General features: G+C 39.5%; 1 protein-coding gene across 1 annotated transcript in view; it reads left to right on the top strand.

Moving 5' to 3' along the window:
• EFCAB6 (EF-hand calcium binding domain 6) overlaps window positions 1–22,672 on the top strand; it is a 265,088-nt gene that overhangs the window by 72,789 nt on the left and 169,627 nt on the right. Inside the window, exons 6-7 of the mRNA XM_008058673.2 lie at window positions 5,853–5,989; window positions 10,034–10,146. Of these exons, the coding sequence (XP_008056864.1) occupies window positions 5,853–5,989; window positions 10,034–10,146 (250 nt within the window). The remainder of the gene's footprint in view (window positions 1–5,852; window positions 5,990–10,033; window positions 10,147–22,672) is intronic.

Below are 22,672 nucleotides of genomic sequence, written 5' to 3'. Positions count from 1 at the left end.
GAGCTGGTTACATAACCAAGTTCAAGCAGGAATAAACCACGATGTCAAGTGGAAGTAAGGAAACTCATGACTGCATGGAAGGGTCATTAGGAAAGACAGAAAAGAGAAATCCTGCCCCATGGTGGGCCGTGGCAGGACCAGGGAAGAGCTTCCCCGGCAGCAGATACAGTATGCTAATTCAGGCTGCACACATTTATGGGCATCCCCTCTGTCCAAGCACTGTTCTGAACCTTGAAGATACAGCAGCAAACAAAACCAAGTCCCTGCCCCGTGGAGTTTACATTTCAGTGGAAGAAGAAAGACAATAAACAGATATAGAAGTAAATATGAAGCGGTCCAGGTGTTGGGGAATGCCAAGGAGAGGAATGAAGCAAGTGGTCTGAAAGGGATGATGGCATGCTTTTGCACATGTGATGGAGGAAACCTATATGAAGGAAGGAGGGCGTCGTAGAGTGTGAGAGTGCTTAGTGTCCATGAGATAGAATAAAGAGGCCCTATAGCTGGGGCCGAGTGAGAAAGGGGGAGCCGAGTGAGAAAGGGGGAGCCAGCCACACAGGGCCTCACAGGTTTTTCAGCATGCGCTTGTGAATTCTAAGTAGTTCAGCATGGCTGAGTCCAGAGACTGTGGCAGGGCAGGGAAACGGGGCAGGGCAGGGCATGGTCGCTGTTTGGGGGCCCTTACCCATTTTAGTCCTCCTTTCTTTTTTCTTTTCTCCTACCACGTCTTGTATACCACGGCCCTAACTTCGCTGCCTCTGATAAGCCTCACCATCTGCAGCTCAATTCTTCAGACCTTGCCAAACTTCAGTCTGACAAATGATAAGAGACTTGGAGACGTACCTCTGGTGGGTGTGAGCTCCGTGCCAGGTTGCTGCTTCCTGGCTTTCCACGCTGTAGATCCATATGGGTTGCTTTGGGGTTTTAAAAAAGCGCATCGCCTCATGTCCTCCGTTTTACCAAGAGAGGTGAATTGGGACTTGGCAGCAGACAAGGTGCTGAGATTTTTATTTGGCCACGGGAGCAAGTGCTCTCGGTGACTGGGGTTCCCTCTTTTAGACAAAGCACTGGAGCCGAGGATGGAGGTCCAGGGGCAGGCTTCACTCCAGCTGGTGCCGTTCCCTCTTGCTTTGCTTGGCATTCCTAGCTTCAGATCTTGAGGTCGTGTTAGCCCATGTTCTCTAGTTGCTAGTGATTTTCTAGCTGGGAAGTTTGTATAGAATGGAGCATGGGGCTTTGCATATAACAGACTTTCATTCAGTTGTCTGTGTGAAGATCATTTATTGTCATCATTACTGCACTGACATGGAATGTCATCATTATTGCATTCAGGATTGGTTCTAAATGTGTTCTCCAGTGGTCTGAGGAGGTATGTGCAGATATATCACAAGGCTTCCTCGGGGTATGGCTCTTTTCCAAGCAGGCGAGAAGGAGACAGATTCATTCATTCATTCCAACAGATATTTGCTGAGTATCCACACTGTGCCAATGCTGTCACAGAGCTGAGCTGAGCAACTACAAACCCTGCCTCTAGGGAGCTGGCACTCAGAGTAGGAGATGGACGACGAAGACAAATGAGGGTCATGTTAGTCGGTGAGGAGGGCTTTGTAGAAGATAAGAGTGTTGGGAATGGGGAGTCCTAATGTATGCGTGTGGTTAGGAAAGGACTTTCTGGTAAGGTGACATTTGGGCCAAGACCTGGATGAAGTGAGGGAGTGAGCCACAGGGTATCCGGAGAAGAGGGTTCCAGGCAGAAGGAGCAGCAAGACCAACGCCTTGAGACAGAGGAGCCAAGCGCTCAGAGAAGCAGCGGAATCTGATGTGGCCAGAAACCAGCCAGCAAGTGGACGAGTGGAAGGAGACAAGGCCAGAGGGTCACCAGGAACAAGTTGAGTGGGGCTTGGTGGGTCACGGTGAGTGGGCTGGGAGCCACCGGAGGGCTTTGAGCAGAGGAGGGCATTCTCAGACTCATATTTAAGTACAAATACCTCAGCTGCTGTGTGGAATCAGTGTGGAAGCTGGAGGACCAAGCAGAAGGCTGTTACACCAGCCCGTAGGGTGCAGGGTGGAGGTGGTGAGACATGACTGAATTCTGGAATGTCCTGAAGGGAGGTGCTGATGGGCTCTGCTGGAGGACTGGATATGACATGTGAGCAAAAAAGGAGCCTGGTAGAATGGATTTACCATTTGTTGGGGCAGAGCAGCTTGGGCTTGATAAATCTGAGATGGCTGTTAGGGTCTCAAGTTGGACGTCAACTGGGAGGTTGGATATCCTAACTTGGACTCAGAGAAGAGACCAGGGCTGGAGACAGATCTTTGGGAGTCATCAATTGGTCATTGAAGCAAAAGGACTGAACCTCTGAGAGGTAAGTATGGCCAGGGAAGCAGAGAGCACTGAGGACTGAGTCCTAAAGTACATCAGGCATGGAGGTAGGAAGACAGGGAGGAAATAGGAAGGGAGACCAAGGAGATGCCAGAGAAGCCAGAGGGGAACCAGGGAGAGCTGGTTCTAGAATCAAGTAGGAAGCATGCCTCAGGGAAGAAGAGCCCAGCAGCTGTGTCAAATGCTGCTGCTGGAACAGCAAGATGAGGACTGAGAAGCGGCCCTTGGGTTTGTCCTGGTGGAAGTCTTTAGTCACCCTGACAAGAGCAGTTTTGTGCAGTGGTGGGGACAAAAATGATCAGAGAGATTTTAAAAGAGAGAGAAAGGACACGTTGGAAACTTAAAAAAAAAACGTGTAGACATTGTGGTGGAGATGGTGTTGTTTTTACTTTTTTCTTTTTATTTCAATAGCTTTAGGGAGCACAAATAGTTTTTGGTTCCATGGCTGCGTTGTAGAGTGGCAGAGAAGCCTGGGCTTTAAGTACCCACCACCCCTACCTGTGCACATGGTACCCAAGAAGTGATTTTTTTTTTTGTCTCTCCACCCCACCCCCCTCCCCTTTCTAAGTCTCCAGTGTTCATTCTACCATTCTTTCTGCCTTTGCAGATCCTTAGTTTAGCTCCCATTTATAAGTAAGAACATGTGGTGTTTGGTTTTCTGTTCCTGCATTAGTTCACTTAGGATAATGTTCTCCAATTCCATCCAAGTTGCTGCAAAAGACATTATTTCATTGTTTTTTATGACTGAATAGTATTCCATGGTATGTTTGTGTGAAAAAAATATATATATAATATTTTCATTATCCACTGATCAGTTGATGGGCATTTAGACTGATTCCACATCTTTGCAATTGTCAATTGTGTGTGGTAAGCATGTGAGTGCAGGTGTCTCTTTTATGCAATGATCTTGAGAGGGGATTTTGGTACAAGGGGACAGGTAACTAGAGGAAGAGGTGAGGCAAGGAGGGAGGTTTTTTTTCTGAGATAGTTCATCTTAATGTGGATGGCCTGAGAATGAGTGGGACAGATGGCACCAAAGCATTTCCTCACATGGAGATAGGGACAGGGTCGTGTACATTGTGTGGCTCTCTGGCCATAAGTAGGATCATGGAGGTTTATCCCTGGAGCAGGATGGAGGCACCTCATGGAGCCAGGCAGACTGTAGTGAAGGGGTCATGGGAATGTTGTCATGTAGTTACTTCTCTTTTCTCTGTAAAATAAGAAGCAAGATCGTCACTGGAGCGAGAAAAGGTGGAATGAGAAATCTGAGGTTAGGAGAATGGAGAAGATGGGAATGGTGTGTGAATGGCGTGTGTGCAAGTGTATGTGTGTGAGTGACTATATGTGTTAGCATGGGTATGTGAATATATGTGTGTGTATATGTATGAGTGATGGTGTAAGTATGTGTGTGACCTTATGTGTGTGAGTGTATGTGAGTATGAGTGTATATGAGTGTGTGTCTGTGAGCATGTGTGAGCATGATGGTATGGAGTGGACTGTGACAGTAGAGAGTGATTACTGTACAGCAGCACCCATCCTGGTGACGTTAGTGGTCTCAAGTTAGGGGAGCCAGGAAAGTGCTCATGATGTATTTCTCTCCAGCCATATTAGGTCATTGAATGGGTTTGGAAGAGGCAGAGAGTTGGATTTACCCCAAGAGAGTAGGAGGGGGTAGGAGGGAGGAGAGAGTCGAGAATATGTGCAAGGGGGCAATGGTACAGATGGGTGGGCTAGGAGGAATGGAGAAGTGTAGAAGGAGGCAGGAGCCTCGGGGGAAGGCCTGGTGGGGTCAGGGCTATGGGCTTTGGGTGCCCAAGAGAGTGAGCTGGAAAGATGGGGGTGGCTGTGGCATGGGGCTTGATTGTGCAGAGTCAGAGGTCATTGGTAATAACAAGGTGTAGAGTCTGAGCAGGGAATGGTCTATTTCCTTACCTAAAATGGAGAAAGTGATACTTCCTTCAGGTGGGGTGAAAGGATTCAGTAACACAACTCTGTGCTTTTCTCCTGTAAGCCAAAAATAAAATCTTAGGCCCCGCCCCAGCCAACTGAACAGACTCTCTCTTGGGCAAGGCTTGCCTAACAAACAAATTCTGGGCCATAGTGGAAGAGGCAGTCTAAAATGCCGCACTTCATCCTCTCCCTTGTGGAATTTTAGGCACAACTGACCAGCATTAACATTAAAATAGAGATCATAAGACCGACAAAACAGATTGTGGCAATAAGATACCAAATTCCAACCTGAGTCTGGTATAGCATCATATGACAGATAACAGACCCTATAGGAAATCAAAATATTTTATCCCAAAATGTGTTTCTTTGACACATTTTCAAGTGACCCTGCAAATCCATCTCTTGGAGAAATTTGCATCTATAGAGGATGTTTTAAGACATGTACTGCCTATTTTTTCTGGAGACTGCTACTTAGAGACTTCTACATAACAAGAACCTTGGCTTCCCCAACCTCCCCCTTATCTTAACTCCAGCATTTCTTTTACTGATGTCAATTTCTTTAGGCAGAGCTTAACTCTTCCTACCAATTGCCAATCAGAACATCTCTGAATCTACCTATGACCTGTAAGCCCCTCCCACCTTTCAGAGATGTCCCACCTTTCTGGGACAAACCAATGTAAATCTCACATGTATCGATTTATGTTTGGCCTGTAACTTCTGTCTCCCTAAAAATGTATAAAGCCAACTTGTAATTCAACCACCTTGAGCACACATTCTCAGGACCTCTTGGGACTGTGTCACGGGCCTAGGTCACTCATCTTTGGCTCAGAATAAGTCTCTTTAAAAATACTTAAATATTGTACAGAGTTTGGCTTTTTCATCAACACTCCTATGAGGCCCAAAGGTTGTTTCTTTCCTTTGAATATAAGTAGCTTAAGGGCAAGAGCACAGCTCTCTGCACTTCCTATATCTCCACAGGGCCTATCCTAATGCCTGGCACATTTGTGTGCCTTGTGAATATCATTTGCTGAATTTGGAGTTCTCTATGAAACTTTTCTGTAATATCTTAAAAAAATTCAGAGGGGTTGAGATATATAGTCTTATTTTCCAACTCCTAGTAAAAATAGTTTGCATATGGCTGTGAAAAATAAAAATTGTACAAGTCCAGCTATGCCAGAAATGTAGTTTTTAAGTATCAATTAACAAAAAAGATTTTTCATCTGGTCCTAAACCTAAAAGAGAATGAATTGTGTATGAGACTTATTGCTTTACATCAGAAAGAGGTGTTTTTTTTTTTTTTTTAAATTACAAAGACCATTTACAGAGAAAATTGCCTTGAAAACATTCAATAAATGCAAAGTGTTCTTTTTTCCATAGACATGTCATTTTGCAATGCCTACCACTGTGAATCTTTGAAAACATTTTATTTTACAAGAAGTATTTTAAAACTTTCATTTTTTATTACCATTTGGTTTTTAACACTGGATCTTTTGACTTTTCCTAAATCACTTTTTATACATAGGTTTTCAAAAACATTAAAACTGTTATCAAAGCCTTTAAGCTCATTGATGTTAACAAGACTGGACTGGTTCAACCACAGGAACTGAGGAGGGTTCTGGAGATCTTCTGTTTGAAGTTCAGAGATGAGGAATACGAAAAGTAAGTAAATAAAGGCACGGTGAGAGACTGCTTGGTAGAACTTTAAACCAATTTCAAAATGAGACCTGTTAGGTTCATTGGCTCCATCCATCCATCATCCTCCCTCCCATCTTCTTTCTCAAAGAGGTGCTCACTGGACATTCTCTCATGTTCCATGAATTTTCAAAAATGAGCTAATAGGTATAATTCCTTAAGAACCCTGGCGGTGGGTCCTGCAGGTTTGAACACATCTATGTTATTTGAGTAATCCATCACCAGTGGTCTCTTTTCCCACATGGCACCACATCCTCCATCCCACATATTTCCAGGTCACAGTTGATTTTGACTTGAAGCCTCAGGTTAGAAAAATGACAGGATTTATTCATTTGTTGATGTGCTCCCTATTGGCCCTGCATCCCAATATAATAACAGAAACTTAATTTTCCTTTGAGGATGGCTGTTGCTAAGATTGAGGGGAGCATAGCTGGGGAATGATGAACAACAGAACATTTTGCTGCTTTATGGCATTTGAAAGCTGCGGCCACCTGCTCCTGACTCCGAGGGCAGTGTGTGGGAGCCTGCATGGGCTTTTTTTTTTTTTTTTTTTTTTTTGCCTTCAGTAAACTCCAGATCATTTAGAAGAAGTCAAATGCTTGGCTTTTCTGTGGTTACTTGAGTTTTGCGTGAAAGCCACTAGAAGATGGGCCATGTTTAAGTTAATTGATGCAGTACCCAGCCAAGAAGTCTGGTGGTCCTTCTTCTAGCCTTTTCCCAAACACTTTCCCAAATACCCTGCAGGCCATTAACAAAAGCACGGAGCCTCATTACTTTAACCAGCGCCTGAGCTTTTCCTATTGCACTGTAGTTCTAAGCTGCAATTAAAATGGGTTCCTGTAGCTCCTCACACATCTCATAAAGACAATGCGGCTGCTGCTGGAAGTAGAGGAGGAATTTGCCCCCGAGGCAAGGAAGTCTAGAGGGCATGTGATGTGGCACTGACATTGCAGGGGCTGAAAAGCAGGCAGGCTTTACAAAATGGGTATTTCTTACTCTTTTGAATATTTTCTTATTCTTTTTTCCTCTTTATAACCCACCTCAGAATATAAAAGATATAATAGATGTTTTAATTTTTATATCTTTTCCGGCTGGGAAAGTGTCCAGAATAAGATCCAAACAAAACAAATTAAATAATTTTGTGCACGCAATTATAGAACAGAGGCAGCGCTCTTCTAAAACAGGCAATCAAAAAACAAAACAGTGTTTTATTTGACAATAAACCTTGTGTTTGGCACTGCAGTCTTCAACCTAGTAAATCTATAAAAAATGTTGCTGTCTGTTTCCCCATCTCATAAGTATTGAATAATAAAGAACTCCACAAATTTTTATTTGAGATTTTTTTTAAGCCTCAAAAACAATGCTGTTTTCATGATAAGACCTGAGAAACTTAACATAATAGAATTGCTTTTCTTTAGACTAAGAAGCACAAAAGATCAAAAGTAGACCATTTCTTCAATTGCTTTAATGCTTTTCTTATTGAAGCTCAAGAATATACTCTTTCCTCGAGAATCTGCTTCAATATTAACTTTGTCTTTTTAGCTTTTGAGCAGGGAATACAATGAGTTTTTGAATCCTTTCTTTTATCTAACAGCTTTCTATTTATTATCAACATTCGGCTTTTGGTGTGGTAGAAATGGCCTGGGCTTTGAAGTCAGGCATGCTTGGGGTGGAGTCTGTGCTGTGCCCTCCCTGGTTCTAGGGCCTCAGGGAAGCTTCTGGGTCTCTCTGAGATTCAGTTTTCACTTAAAGAAATAGGGAATGAGCAGCCCACTTTGCAGGACAGGGGTGAAGATTAGAGGTAATGTGCATTATAGGTCTGTGATACGCCTGCACACACTAGGTGCTCATTTCACCGTGACTGTTACAACCATAAGGATTCTGTGAACACCTTTTACTCTATGATACAAAGTTCCTTTTAGGCAGCATAGTTCTGTCTAACCTATGTAAAATAAGAGACCCAGGATAAAATACCACGACGTTTTATATCCCCAAACCCACTGGGTTTTTCCTTTTGCATCTCACTTCACTCTAAGTAAAATAATTATACCCAGTCTTGTAAAACAAAGAAATAATCACTGAACGTCACCCTGTTGCCTGAGCAGAAGCATGAAGCCCAGTTCCAGGTGGTGCTGGAGGGTTTATAGGCTGACTGGAGTCCTTCCGTGCTCCCCTAAACTCTGTCTTCTGGTGTGACTGACTGGCCTTCCTGTGTGACTGACTTGCCTGCTGGTCTTGGCAAGATTATATGTCCTCCTGCCCAGAGTTCAGGTCCCTGGGACAATGAGCCTGTTTGTTTTATCTTAGAATGGTTCTGTCTCCCACCCTTTCTTCTTGTAAAAAGGCTTTTGAGGCGCTGCATTCTTGTGCAGTACTGTGGCTTCATTTTTGAATTGCAAGTTTAGAAAACATTACCTGCTGTCCTGGATGAATATGCAGCAGAATTGTGAATGTGGATGGCCTGGGCATTCATACAGGTCAGGATTCTGAGCAAACACTGGTTTTAAAGAATGTTGAATTTTCATAGAAAACTGGAAGGTTAACAATGAGTCTCTCATCAGTATGCTGTCTTTTTCCTAGTGCGGCAAACTTACTAACACTTTCTATACAGCAGCCACTCAAAAAGGAGTGTGTTAGGTACCACCTTCTGGGATCTCCCACTTACCACCTCATTTTCGCAAGACAAAGACCTTGGGTAAAAGATGAAGCTGTTTAGGGAGTTTCAGTGTTAACATCTGGCAGCTATCATATCTAAAGTTCATTTTTCTTATTAAAACAATAGGCAAGATTCATTAAAGTGGAAGGAAGGTGTGCATTGAAATGACTACATGACATTACTTTTTGTTAAATTTGGAAAACAGAAAAATAACAAATACCTTAAGTGATAATTGCTAAGTTTTTAGAAAGCAGTATGAAATTAGATAATTATAGAAACCCACACATATGGAGATAATATAACCAAACATTCAAACACTGTCAATTTATAGAAATGTAATAACACAGAAATCATCTAGAACACAATTTATCAAGTGGCAGTTTTGAATAATAGAAAATTCTTTTTTTTTTTTTTTGAGTTGGAGTCTCACTCTGTCGCCCCGACTGGAGTGCAGTGGCCACTCCCGGCCACCGCAGCCTTAACCTGCTGGGCTCCGGCGATCCTTCCACCTCAGCCTTCCAAGTAGCTGGAACTACAGGCGCACGCTACCACGCCCAGCTAATTTTTTGATTTATTGTAGAGATGAGGTCTCACCAAGTTGCCCAGGCGGGTCTCGAACCCGTGGGATCAGGCAATCCACTCACCTCAGCCTCCCAAGGTGCGGGATTACAGGCTGAGCCACCAAGCCCGGATGAAAATTCATTTTTAAAAAGTCCCAAACACCCTATGTATCTTAACTTTTAAAAAAGTATTTCAATCTATTTTAGGGCTAGACAGTGGTTAAGTTTTTAAAATTTTTCTTATTCTATATAAAAATCGTAGAAGTCTTCAAGAAGCTTTGTCCCCTCGATCACCCCTTGTTTTGAAACCACATGCCATCTGTGGGCCTCAGTTTCTCTCTTGAGAGAGGATATGCTAGATATCCCTGGTTATGAAAATTTTATGTAGACAGACTCATTTTCCTCCAATTATTAAAAGCAAGTGGGACCTGCTTCTGCTGTGTGAGTAAAGAGATAACTCTAAGCCCATCTCCCTCCTTTCCCACCAAAGAAGGGAGATGCTCCTTGGGTGTCCTAAAGTTTGGGGTATTCCCCCACAGGTCCTGCCACGCCTCTGTCTCATTCTGATCTCTGTGCATCCATGGGGAGGCCGAAGAAGTGATCTCAAAGTGGCAGCATTTAAAAAAATCTTACAGTAACATTTTCTGTGGTTGACGTCTTAACTCCCTCTGTAACTAGAAACAGGCATTAAAATTAATGCCAGCCCCATGTAGAGGATACCTTAGTAACAGACTTGTTTCGTTTTAGATTTCTTGTATCATAATCTCTCCTTTCTAAAGAACATTTGTATTTTAGGTTTTCAAAACACTACAACATCAATAAAGATACTGCAGTGGATTACAATGTTTTTTTGAAGAACCTCAGCATAAATAATGACTTGAACCTTAGATATTTTATGGAAAATCAAGGTGAGTATTTTTAAAGTATATAGCTAAAGATTTCAATATCTCTTGGCATGGCAATTCCTTTTCTACAAATCTTTCATGAGGAAATACTTTCAAATGTATAAAATGCATTGTCCACGAAGATAGTTATGGTTTTATTATTTATAAGACTAACATAAATGCCTAACAATAGAAAAAAGGGCTAAATGAGTCACAGCATATTCACACAGTAAAATGTATAGCCAGGAACAATGATTTCCATGAAGAGTTAATGAGAACATGAAATATCAGTAACTGAGTGGAAAATATTCAGAAATACTCACAGGTTGTCTTTAAGTGATATGTCTCTGTGTGTGATTTTGTTCTTTCTGCTGCTTCTGTCTTTTCAAAAAAAATTTAAATAATGAGCACATATTCCTTTAATGATGGGGAAAATCTTAATATAAGGGACGGATAGTTGAGTAAAGTCATATTAGACATGTAAAGCCAGGCTTATGTAGTCATATAAAACTACATATGCTCCTGGAGAAGCAGCATTTTTGCTTGTGCCAATAGTCTTTATACCAGCCTCATCAATAAAGTACTCAGAGTTCTCAACATGTTGGGTAGTTGTGAAGGAAACAGGGGTCTGGTTCTTTGAGGATGAATGTATGAATAATACTATCAAATACTCTCCCTTTCTGGCCTTGGGTCATTCTCTTTGCCTAAATGGGATTTCTCCTTAGTGATTTCTTGCTTCAAGGGTTTCCTGCCTGGGACTGGCTCATTCAAAATTGGTTGTCACTGTCTGGTTTCAACTTAATTCATTGCAGTAAATATTCACTGAGCACTTTCTATGAGTCTCAGAGGCACCTCACTAGCAAGCTGAAAAATGATGAATTCTCAGGTTTCAGCCTGGTTTCACTAACCAGGATCACTTATGGCAGACTCCAGTACTCTGCTTTTCAAAGCCTCCCATGCTAGGTACTATACTAAGCATCCATCTTCCTATATCATGTTTTTTTTCGTATTCCCCGCTGCCCTGTGAGATAGGTATTAATGCAGTTGAGTAAAAGATTAAAGTAAACAATCAAATCAATTCCACTACCCAGAAATAACCTCTGTCAACATTACTCCTGGCATCTTTCTATGTACATATATACAAAGGAGAGTTAAGTAGAAAGATATACTTTTATGAAAATGAATTTATATAGATGCTGTTGTATGTAAGAATTACTTTTCCTTGAATGTATCAAAAGAATAGAAGTTTAAATGAAACTCAAGAAAATTAGAGCTGTATCTTGGCTGGATCTAATATCCACAGGTCACATTTTCCCCCTTCAGAATATTGTAGACTTTGATCCGTGACCTTTAGATACTGAGTCTGGCTGTGAAGATGTTTGTTTAATTTTCTCTCCTATTGGGAATTTGCTTTCACTGGCTGGTTGCCTAAATAATTATTTCAGTAGCATAGCTAGTATATGTTAGTGTTGCACCTTCTGCATCAATTTTTCAGACCACGGTATATTTTCAATCAGATAATTCAATTCTTTTTTAATTTCAAGAATTTTTATTAATATTACATATATTTTAATAAATCTTTCATTTTCTGATTTTTAACTTCAGAGACACAAATTATCCTTATGTTGGATTGTTTGTCTTCCATATCTACTACATTCTAAGTGCTTTATCTTCCTTATCTTTTTCTTCTGTATTCATATTGATCATCTTAGATTTTTTATCTTTATGTGTAATTTGATTTTCAGCAAGGTCTCTTCCATTCTTTACTGTTTCTAATTTACTTATTAGCTTTATAATGTTTCCTTAGGTCTACTATATTATTTTCCTTCTTGTTGTTTTACCATCTTGTCATTAAGTTCTTGTTTTACTAAGTTCATGCTCTTAAGATATTCTGTAAAGTAACTTTGTATCTTGAGTTACATTTTCTTCCAAGGTAGGATCTTTACCTTGGTGCATTAAGTTCCTCTCCTTCCTTCTCTATCCATACCCCCTACTTTTTTTCCTGTAGAGTTTGCTTAATTACGAGAACTTTGGGTAAATTGAGCATTTTCTATTTCATTTTACTTCTCCTGATTTTTATTTATTATTAAAAGTTTGTGCTGCTTGTTCTAGGGTTTATGATATACATTTTCAGTTAATCAGAATCTATCTTTAAGTAATATTATAGTGTTTTACATGAAGTGTAAGAACCTTACAGCAGTGTTTTCCCAATTTTTCCCTCTTATCCTTTGTTATATTGCTGTTCTACATTGTACTTTTACATACACTATAAACACACAATAAATTGCTATAGTTCTGTTGTTCTGCTGAGACTTCTTATCTGTTCATTCAACAGGAGTATATTTTCCCTTATATTCTCAAACACTGTTGTTTTAAAATTTTAAGAATTTTAAATGCTTCAAAGATTTTATCTGCCTATTCCAACATCTAGGTCATTTCAGGGTTTGGTCTCTATAGATTACCTTTTTTCTTGACTGTGGATTACAGTTTCCTGAGGTTTTTTTGTTTTTTTTTTTCCCTTCTGTGTCTAGTAATAAATTTTGGAATTTATCCTGGATATATTAAGTTTTCCATTGTAGGGACTATAGATTTGTTATGCTCCTCTGAATAATTTAAGTTTTTTGTTTTAGCAGCCAGTTTACTTGGCTGCACTCAAGCTCTAATCTTTGTTCTCCCTGAAGGGGGAGCATCTGAAATCTTTGTTATTTTGTCTTAAGAAGGGCAGCTTGGTGTCTACTCCATATATCTGGAGTTCAGGGCTAGTCAGATGTTTGGGCAAAGCCTATGCACAGATTTTGGAGAGCTCCCTCTATGCCAGTCTTCTTTTTGGATGTTCCCTCCTTATTTCCTAACTACTATGGGAGGCCTAAACTCTGTTTTCTGATTCCTAAAGCTGGTAAGACCCTGAGTTTATATCCAAATTCCAGCCACTCAGCATGGTTCCAGCTGTAGCCTGACCTCAGGCAAAAAACCAAATAAGAAACTCATGGAGTGCAATTCCATTTTTACAAGTGCCAACTTCAGTTTATATTGGCTTTTAGTTGCTCCTCAGTGCCTTAGATAGTTTTTGTTTGTTTATATTTTGCCCAGAGTTTATGATTGTTATCTATTGGAGAGTTATGAATTAATGCACCATAATTGGAAGTAACTCTGACTGCCCATACAGAGTTTTTAAAAATTTAAAAAATATTTTATTTTAAAGATGTGGAGTATGATTCAAGATTAGGTATACAAGTGGACATCATACATATTAAGCTTATTTTTGCTTCAGTTTATGCTGGGTTTTTTTCTCATTTTTTTTTTCTTTTGCTCATCTCATTAGGTATTGTAAAAAGGTAAGTTCTATAATACAGTTTCAGTTTCACCATGGAAGTCTCTCTGTCACTATTTTTTGCATTTTATCAATAATTGGCAGCAAGTTTTCTTTATTGGTGATACATAAAATAATGATGCATCTCATAATGAAAGGCATCTTTGATTTTACAAAGATAAAATATGTACTGTTATTCTTTTGTACATTTCTGTTTTCTCAGCATTAGCTTAGGTTCTCACTGCTGCCTCCTAACTTGTATTGTAGTCTACAGCATGCGCCTATTCCGGTCTATTCTCTATACCCCAGTCATAGAGCTTATCTTAAAATCAAATCTATTCATGCCTATTTTCCCATTGAATACTTATTCTATAACTTTTGTCATTGAAATTCAAATCATTCAGTTAGAAGGCACAACTTTTTTTGTGGATGTTCTAAATTAAAGATGTGCTAATTTGGGGCTATGAGGCACAGCATATTAAATCTACACTGAGGCTGTCAAGACAGAGGCCTGTTTATCGGTATGTAGTAGGAAAGGATGAATCACTGATACCTGCTGCTCATCTTCCCCACTGCTGTCCTAACAGTTCAAAATCCTTAGCCCCAAAGTGTGAATCTCATGGGGTCAGCATATTTTTTCTGGATTGGTGCTATGGTTTGAATATTTGTCCCCTTTGAAACTCATGTTGAAACTTAAACCCCAATGTAGCAGTATTAAAAGGCAGGGCCTTTAAGAGCTGATTGGATCATGGAGGCTCTTCTCTCATGAATGAATTAATCTACTCGTGGATTAATGGATTGATGGGATAATGAATTAATAAATTATTCTGATAGTCTGTTATAAAAACCAGTTTGGCTATCAGTGTGTCTCTCTCTTTCTCCTTGATGCCTTCTGCCTTATAGCATGAGATTCGTACCCGAAGCCATGTGTGTCCCCTTGAACTTGGACTTCCTAACCACCAGAACTATAAGAAATTGATTTATTAGGGACTAAGATAAAAAATTGGTACCAAGAAGAGGGATTGTTGTTACACAGGTATCTGAAAGTGAAGATGCAGCTTTGGAACTGGGTAATGGGTAAAGGCTGGAAGAATTTGGAGGTGCAGACTAGAAAAAGCCTAGATTGCCATGAGCAAAACATTAGGGGTGATTCTGGGAGAGGTTGGAAGAAGAGAAGACTAAGGGAAAGTCTGGAATTTCTTAGAGATTACTTAAGTGATTGTGACCAGAATGTTGATAGAAATATGGACAATAACAATCATTCCAACAAGATCTGAGATGGAAATGAGAGGAAAAGTATTGGACAGTTGTGTAAAGGCCATCCTTGTTATACAATTGCAAAGAACTTGGCTGCATTGTTTTCAGGCCCTAGGGCTTTGTGGAAGGCTGAATTTGAGAATGATGAACTAGGATATTTGGTGGAAGAAACTTTTAAGCAGCAAAGCACTCAAGATGCTGTGTGGTTACTTTTGTCCACTCACAATGAGATTTGGGAACAAAGAAATAACTTAAAGATAGACTTTTAATCAAGAGGGAAGCAGAGTAAAAAAATTGAAAAATTTTCAGCCTGGCCATGTAAGGAAAAGAATGTTCAAGAGAATTAGGGTATTGCTGAGCAATCTGTTATTAAAGAGATTAGCATGAAGAAGGGGCTCAGGTGTTAATAGTCAAGGCAATGGAAAAATGGCTCTGAAGGCAGGCATTCAGAGATCTTTTGAGGCTGCCCCTCCCGTCACAGATCCAGAGTTCTAGGAAGGCCTGGGGAGCCTGCCATGGGCTTACTTCCCAGGGCCACCTTGAGACTCTGCTCCCCACGTTCTGGTCCAATTCTTCATGGCCCAGGCCATGGTATAAGCATCCCTAGATGCAGCTCAACCACATCTCTGAAAGGTACAAGCCATAAACCTTGGCAGCAGCATGCTGTGGCTTACGTGGGCCCAGATGTGGTTCATGCTACAACTCTGGAAGGTGCAAACAGTAAGCCTTGATGGTACCTGCCAGTTGCTAATTCTGCAGGTGTGTAGAATGCAAGAGCTGTACAGCATGGTAGGTTCCACCTAGAGTTTAGAAAACCCAGAGCTGGGAGTGGTGGCTCTTGTCTGTTATTTCAGTGACTCTTGAGACTGAGGCAGGAGAAACAGTTGAAGTCAGGAGTTCAAGACCAGCCTGGGGCAACATAGTGACACCCTATCTTTAAAAAAAATCTTTTTAATTTAAAAAAAACAAAAAAAAACTATGTTTGGTGGTGTGTGCCTGTAGTCCTAGCTACTCTGGAGACTGAGGTAGGAGGATCACTTGAGCCCAGGAGTTTGAGGCTGCAATAAGCTGTGATCACACCACTGTACTTCAGCCTGGGTGATAGAATGAGTTTCTATCTCAACAAAAAAATCTGGGGCCCAGGCAGATACTTGTTGCTGGGCAAAGCCACTGCTTAGAACACCCACCATGGCACTGCCAAGTGGAAGTATGAGGTCAAAGCTAGACCAGGCCTCAAGCCCCCAGAACTGTAAGATCACAAGCAGCATGCATTGCCCACCTGGAAAGCTGTAGGCACCATTGTGCAGGTCCAACCTCTCAGAGCAGAATTTCGGGTTGAGCCCAGCAAAGCCATGGGAGTAGGGTTTTGTGATGCCTTGAGGGCCTGTTTCTGTTCCATTTCTCTACCATATTTTGAAGCAGTTCTTACCAGAAGTCACCAGATACAGCTGCCCAGTCTTGAACTTCCCACTCTTTAGGACCATGAGTTAAAGAAACTGTTTTTCTTTGTAATTTGCCCATCTCAGATATTATTTTATAGCAACACAAAATGGGCTAAGACAGTTGGATTGTGATGAAAATCATTTTCTTTGGACCATGGGTTAGCTAATTTGAATTCCTACCGTACTAACTTATTTTGGGAAAAACCAAGGAATCCAGAGAGGTTCCATGGTATCAACCAAACAAAAGGGAAGGTACAGGCATACCTCTTTTTTATTGCACTTCACTTTATTGTGCTTCACAGATATTCACATTTTTCCAAATTGAAGGTTTGTGGCAAGTCTCTTGGTGCCAGCTTTTCAATAGCATGTGCTCACTTTGTGTCATGTTTTGGTAATTCTTACAATATTTCAAATGTTCTCATAATTATTACATCTGTTATGGTAATCTTTGATCAGTGATCTTTGATGTTACTATTATAATTGTTTTGGGGTACCATGAGCAACCCCCATATTAGATGAAAACTAAATTGATAAATGTATGTGTCCTGACTGCTCCAGCAACTGGCCATTCCTCATCTCTCTCCCTCTCTTTTGGCTTCCCTATTTCCTGAGATACAACAATATTGAAATTAGGCCAATTGATAACCCTGTAATGGCCTCTAAATATTCAAGTGGAAGGAAGAGTTGCATGACTGCCACTTTAAATCAAAAGCTAGAAATGAATCAGCTTGGTGAGGAAGGAATGTTGAAAGTTGAGATAGGCCTAACACTAGGCCTCTTGCACCAAACAGTTAGCCAAATTGTGAATGCCAAGGAAAAATCCTTGAAGGAAATTAAAAGTGCTACTCCAGTGAACACATGAATAATAAGAAAGCAAAACAATCTTATTGCTGATATGGACAGTTTTAGAAGTCTGAATAGGTCAAAAAGCCGCATCATTCCCTTAAGCCAAAGCCTAATCCAGAGTAAGATCCTAACTCTCTTCAATTCTATAAACACTGAGAGAGGTGAGAACGCTGCAGAGGAAAATTTTGAAGCTGGAAGAGATTGGTTCATGAGGTTTAAGGAAAGAAGTTGTCTCCATAACATAAAAGTACAAAGTGAAGCAGCAAGTGCTGATGAAAAAGCTGCAGCAAGTTATTCAGAAGATCTAGCTAAGATCAGTGATGAAGGTGGCTACACTGAACAACCTATTTTCAATATAGATGAAATGGTCTTCTGTTGGAAGATGCCATCTAGGACTCTCTTAGCTAGAGAGAAGTCATTACCTGGCTTCAAAGGACTGGTAGACTCTTTTGTTTGGGCTCATGCAATGACTAAGTTGAAGCCTGTGCTCATTTTCCATTCTGAAAATCCTAGGACCCTTAAGAATGGTGCTAAATCAACTCTGCTTGTGCTCTATAAATGAGCAACAAAGCCTAGATCGCAGCACATCTCTTTATAGCAAGGTTTACCAAATTTTTTAAACCCACTGTTGAAACCTACTGTTCAGAGAAAAAGATTCCATTCAAAATATTACTTCTTGTTGACAACACACCTGGTCACCCACCAGCTCTAGTGGAAATGTACAAGGAGATTAATGTTGTTTTCATGCCTGCTGACACAACATCCATTCTGTAGCCCATGGATCAAGGAATAATTTTGCCCTTCAAATCTTTTTATCTAAGGAATATATTTTGTAAGACTATAGATAGTGATAGATGTCATAGATAGTGATTCTTCTGATGGATCTGGGTAAAGTAAATTGAAAACCTTTTGGAAAGGATCAACCATTCCAGACCATTAAGAACATTCATAGCCAGGCTCAGTGGCTCAGCCTGTAATCCCGCGCTTTGGGAGGCTGAGGTGAGTGGATTGCCTGAACCCGCGGGTTCGAGACCCGCCTGGGCAACTTGGCGAGACCTCATCTCTACAATAAATCAAAAATTAGCTGGGTGTGGTAGCATGCACCTTTAGTTCCAGCTACTTGGAAGGCTGAGGCGGAGGGATCGCTGGAGCCCAGCAGGTCGAGGCTGCAGTGGCCGGGAGTGGCCACCACACTCCAGTCTGGGTGACAGAGTGAGACTCCAACTCAAAACAAAACAAACAAACAAACAAACAAAAGAACATTCATGATTCATGGGAGGAGGTCAAAATACCAACATTAGCAGGAGTTTGGAAGAAGTTGATTTCAACCTTCACGGACTTTGCGGGTAAAAGACTTTAGTGGAGCCTGAAGATGTGACTGAATTGCTGCAATCTCATGATCAAATGTTAACAGATGTATAGTTGCTTCTGGATGAGCAAAGAAAATGGTTACTCAGAATCTACTCCTGGTGAAGATGCTGTGAATATTGTTGAAATGGCAACAAATGATTTAGAATATTACACAAACTTCATTGATAAAGCAGGGGCTGGGTTGGAGATGATTGACTCCAGTTTTGAAAGAAGTTCTCTTGTGGTAAAATGCTATCAAACAAATTCGCACGCTGTAGAGAAATATTTCATGAAAAGAGAGTCAGTCAAGGTGGCAAGCTTTATCCTTATGTTCTTTTAAAAAAATTGCCACAGTCATCCTAACCACTACCCTGATCTGTCAGCTGTCATCAGCACTGAGGCAAGATTCTCCACCAGCACAAAGATTAGGACTCACAGAAGATCCAGGTGATTGCTAGAATTTTTAAGCAATACTTCAAAATTAAGGTATGTGCATTTTTTTTCAGACATAAGCTATTGCACTTAATAGGCCACAGCATAGTGCAAATATACAGTGGGAAACCAAAGCATTACTCACTTGATTGTAGTGACCTGGAGCCAAACCTATGTTATCTATTGTACTACTATTGGGCAGTTTAAAAGTCATGTCTGGGCTTTGATTTATCTTTGAATTTCATTTTGCTTAAGTTATTAAGAAGTAGGTCTTTCTATCCCACTGACCCACAAGATTGCCACTTTAGGACTGAAAACATTTGTCACATTTATTCAGCTGCTTCTCTCTTTCTTATGTTTGTCTCTTAGTCATTTTGGTTATTTGAAGCTTGCTTTCTAGTGGATTCTTAGGAAATTCTCATGGAAACAATTTTCTTTGATTTCTTACATGTTCATGTTTGTCTGTGGCCTTAATATCTGAGTAATCAGTTTTCTTCTGGATATAAAGTCCTTCGTTCATTTTATTCTCTTAAATATCTTAAAATCTTTATCTATTGCCTGATGTCATTAACTTTTGCTGAGGAAGAATTTGATGACAATTTGGTTTTATTTTTCTTATTCATAACTTAATCTTTTACCTGGATGCCAAGATAATTTTCAAAAATTTAAAGCCCAATAATTTTGCTAGAATATGTCATGATATTAGATACTCATGATTGATTCCCTGGCACATTGTGTAGTATTTAAAATTTCAGATTTGAGTCTCTTTTATTTTTAGGAAAATTTCTTAAATTTTAATTTCTAGTATTTGTTTAATTCCATTGTTTGGGTTTCTTCTTAGCAGTTCATATCATATGTATCTTGGATCTTTATGTACCGTCTTTTTTTCTGGTCCGTAACTTTCTCACACATTTTTTTTCCTTCCTTTCTCCCTCCTTTCCACCTTTCTTGCCTCCCTCCTTTCCTGTCTTCTTTCCTTACTTGATTTGCTTTTATTTAAGTTTCCATTACTGTTGTGTTTATTTGCTCCTGTGTTTCTTTTAGTTTAGTCTTCATTTCAGGCTTATTGAGGTATAATTGACAAATAATAATTGTATATATTTAAGATGTACAATATGATGATTTAATATACATATACACTGTGAAATGATTACCAGAATCAAGTTAATTAACATATTCATCACCTCACATGAATACTTGTGTGTGGTGAGAGCCTTAATATCTATTTACTTAGCAAATTACCAGGTGACTATAGTTAATAATACTGTGTGATTACTGAATGATTTTTTTCTAATTTGCTCCTGAGTTCGATAATCCTATTTCTGAGTTTTCAAACTTAATTGATATTGTTCTTCCATGTCTCCTATTGTTAAAAAAGTTTCTTATGAATCAATACATAGCTAATATATATCGAGTATCTACCAAGTGCCAGGCATGTACATCCATCATTACATCTAATCCTCATAGCAGCTCTATGGCAAAGATACTAGATCCATCTCTTTTTGCAGATGAGAAAACAAAAGTAACATGGTACATAGCTATTAAGTGGCAGACCCAGTCATGACATTTTGGGAGGAAAATTTGTTATATAAGAACTAATTACTAAGAGCTGTTTATAGGTTTGATGCTTTCTTACCTCTGTAGGGGAATCTTTAGTTCATATATGTGCAGCAACCCATTATCTTTGACTTTTCTAAATACAGAACAATATAGTCTATTAATTAGCGATTGCCATCTTGCTTATCAAATGCACCATCTATTTGGGCGCTTGAAGAAATGATGTTGGGAAGCAGATTTCCCTTGACTGCACTTATGATGAACATGAATTTCTTTTCTACTCAGTTTCAAATCAGAAAGTATCCTTCAGAGGAAAATTTGGGACAATCAGAAGGTGGCAGGAATGATCAAGCTGCATTGGAGAACAAAACCTTGTAAAACTGTGATGAGAGAGGAGTAGCTGAATATGCCATAACTGAGTTCTGTTGGCCAGCCTGTGAAAACAACTGCAGGACATGTGCATGAGCTCTTAGACTATGAGCTTGGGAGGGCAGGCCCCATACCTTAAGCCCCTCTCTCCTCTCCCGAGCTGGCCATGTTGTGTAAACAGAACCCGAGTAGGCTTCCCTAGATGTGCCATGGGTGTGTTCCTGTAAATCTCCATGAGAGTGCCACTGTGGCAGGGTGGAGCAAGAACAGGATGAAGTGTCCAGAGGGGCTGGAGACCTTTGTGTGCTGGACCCAATCAGATCTTGGTTCTGTGTGATGTGGCTTCCTCATCTTTCAGTGAGGACTCTCACAGTTTGCATGTTCTGAGATCCCATGTTTCAAATGCCCGGACCACCAAGGCCATAGACTTCCAGACCATGTTCTAAAGGATGGGTTTTGTATATTATGCAGCCCATAGGAATCCACGGGGAGACTTTTTCTTTCTTTCCTTCTTTTTGGAGGTAGGAAATGGAATTCCAGATGACTGGCAGTTTGTTAACTGCAGCTGAATTAAGTGTGCTTAATTTGGCTGAAGCTTATTTGCAGACATTTTAAGAAATAAATCTGGGAAACCATTTGTGATTCTTTGCAGTCAACTTTGAAAAAAAGAAAATGGCTATATTTTAGATTTATTTCATTTTCATTTATTATAAAAGTAATACACGCTTGCTTTAAAAAAAAAAAAGCCAGAAAAGACAACACAAAATAACAATTTCCTGTACTCCTACCACCCAAATTCTACTCCTGTATTTTTTTTTTTTTTTTTTTTGGCGTATTATCCTCTCAGATTTTGTTTCTGATATATACATAGCTGAATGGAAAGGAGGGTGGGTGGATGGATGGATGGGAAGATACACAAAATAAGCGTTAAAATGAAAATTGAATGATACTAATTGTCCTTTTTAAAATCATGAAGCAATATATAGCAAGGAAAATTTCCACATTTGTTAATGTAGACATGCTAGTTTTTAATGTCTGTGTAGCATTTCATAAGTTTGATGAACCATTAATTTATAAAAGCTGTTTTCTATTAATGGGCATTTAGTTTGTTTCCATTTTTTTCTCTTATAAACAGTGCAGAAAATATATTTATCTATGTGCATTTGATAATTGGTCCTGTTATTCCATGAAGATAAAATTCTAGAAAGGGATTTAAACATATTCAAGTATCAGGTTGTTTAGATACAAACCAGAACTGGTTCTTATCATTGCATTTCATCTTTGCCTAGTTGACAAGTAGAAAAAATGCTAATTTGCTTTAATTAGACTTTTAAAATTACTGGTGGGTTTGAGTAGTACATACATTTATTGGGTTTTTAGTTGTTTTTATGTGGATTACTTGTTTGTAACAATAGTCTACTGTTCTACTGGATATTTATATTTATTTTGTTGATTCATAAGAGCTATTTATATGTTAGGAAAATTAACCTGTGTTTCTCATGTATACTAACAATAGTTTTTCTTTCATTTATTTTTTCCACTGCATAAGAGCTACTCATGTATTATGAAAATTAACCTATATTTCTTATGTATATTAACAACAGTTTTTCCCCACTCATTCTTTTTCACTGTTGCTTGTGTTTGTTTGTTTGTTTGATTTGCTCAAACAAAAATCAAGTATTTACATTGTCAGACCTAGTCATTATTTAAACTGTTTCTGGCTTTAGTGTTTTCCTTGGAAAGGCCTTCTCACACAAAGATTATGTATTATATAATAATCATCTTAATTTTGTTCTACTATTTTTATGGTTTTATTATTCTATTTAGTGTACATTTTACTTTATACAGGGTTTATCCTAAAGCAAGATAGCAAGTGGAAGGCTACTTATATTTTTTCCAAAGTGTTCATCTAGTTATTTCAACATTATTTATCAGATGGTTAATCATTTTCTTGGTTTAGTCAAGTCTTTTTTTTTTTTTTTTTTTT

The sequence above is a fragment of the Carlito syrichta genome, unplaced genomic scaffold, assembly GCF_000164805.1.
Source record: "Carlito syrichta isolate Samal-C Ts95f unplaced genomic scaffold, Tarsius_syrichta-2.0.1 Scaffold303575, whole genome shotgun sequence".
Taxonomy (NCBI): Eukaryota; Metazoa; Chordata; class Mammalia; order Primates; family Tarsiidae; genus Carlito; species Carlito syrichta.
Note: the sequence above shows the minus strand (reverse complement) of the source record. Positions and strands in the feature narration are given on the sequence as shown.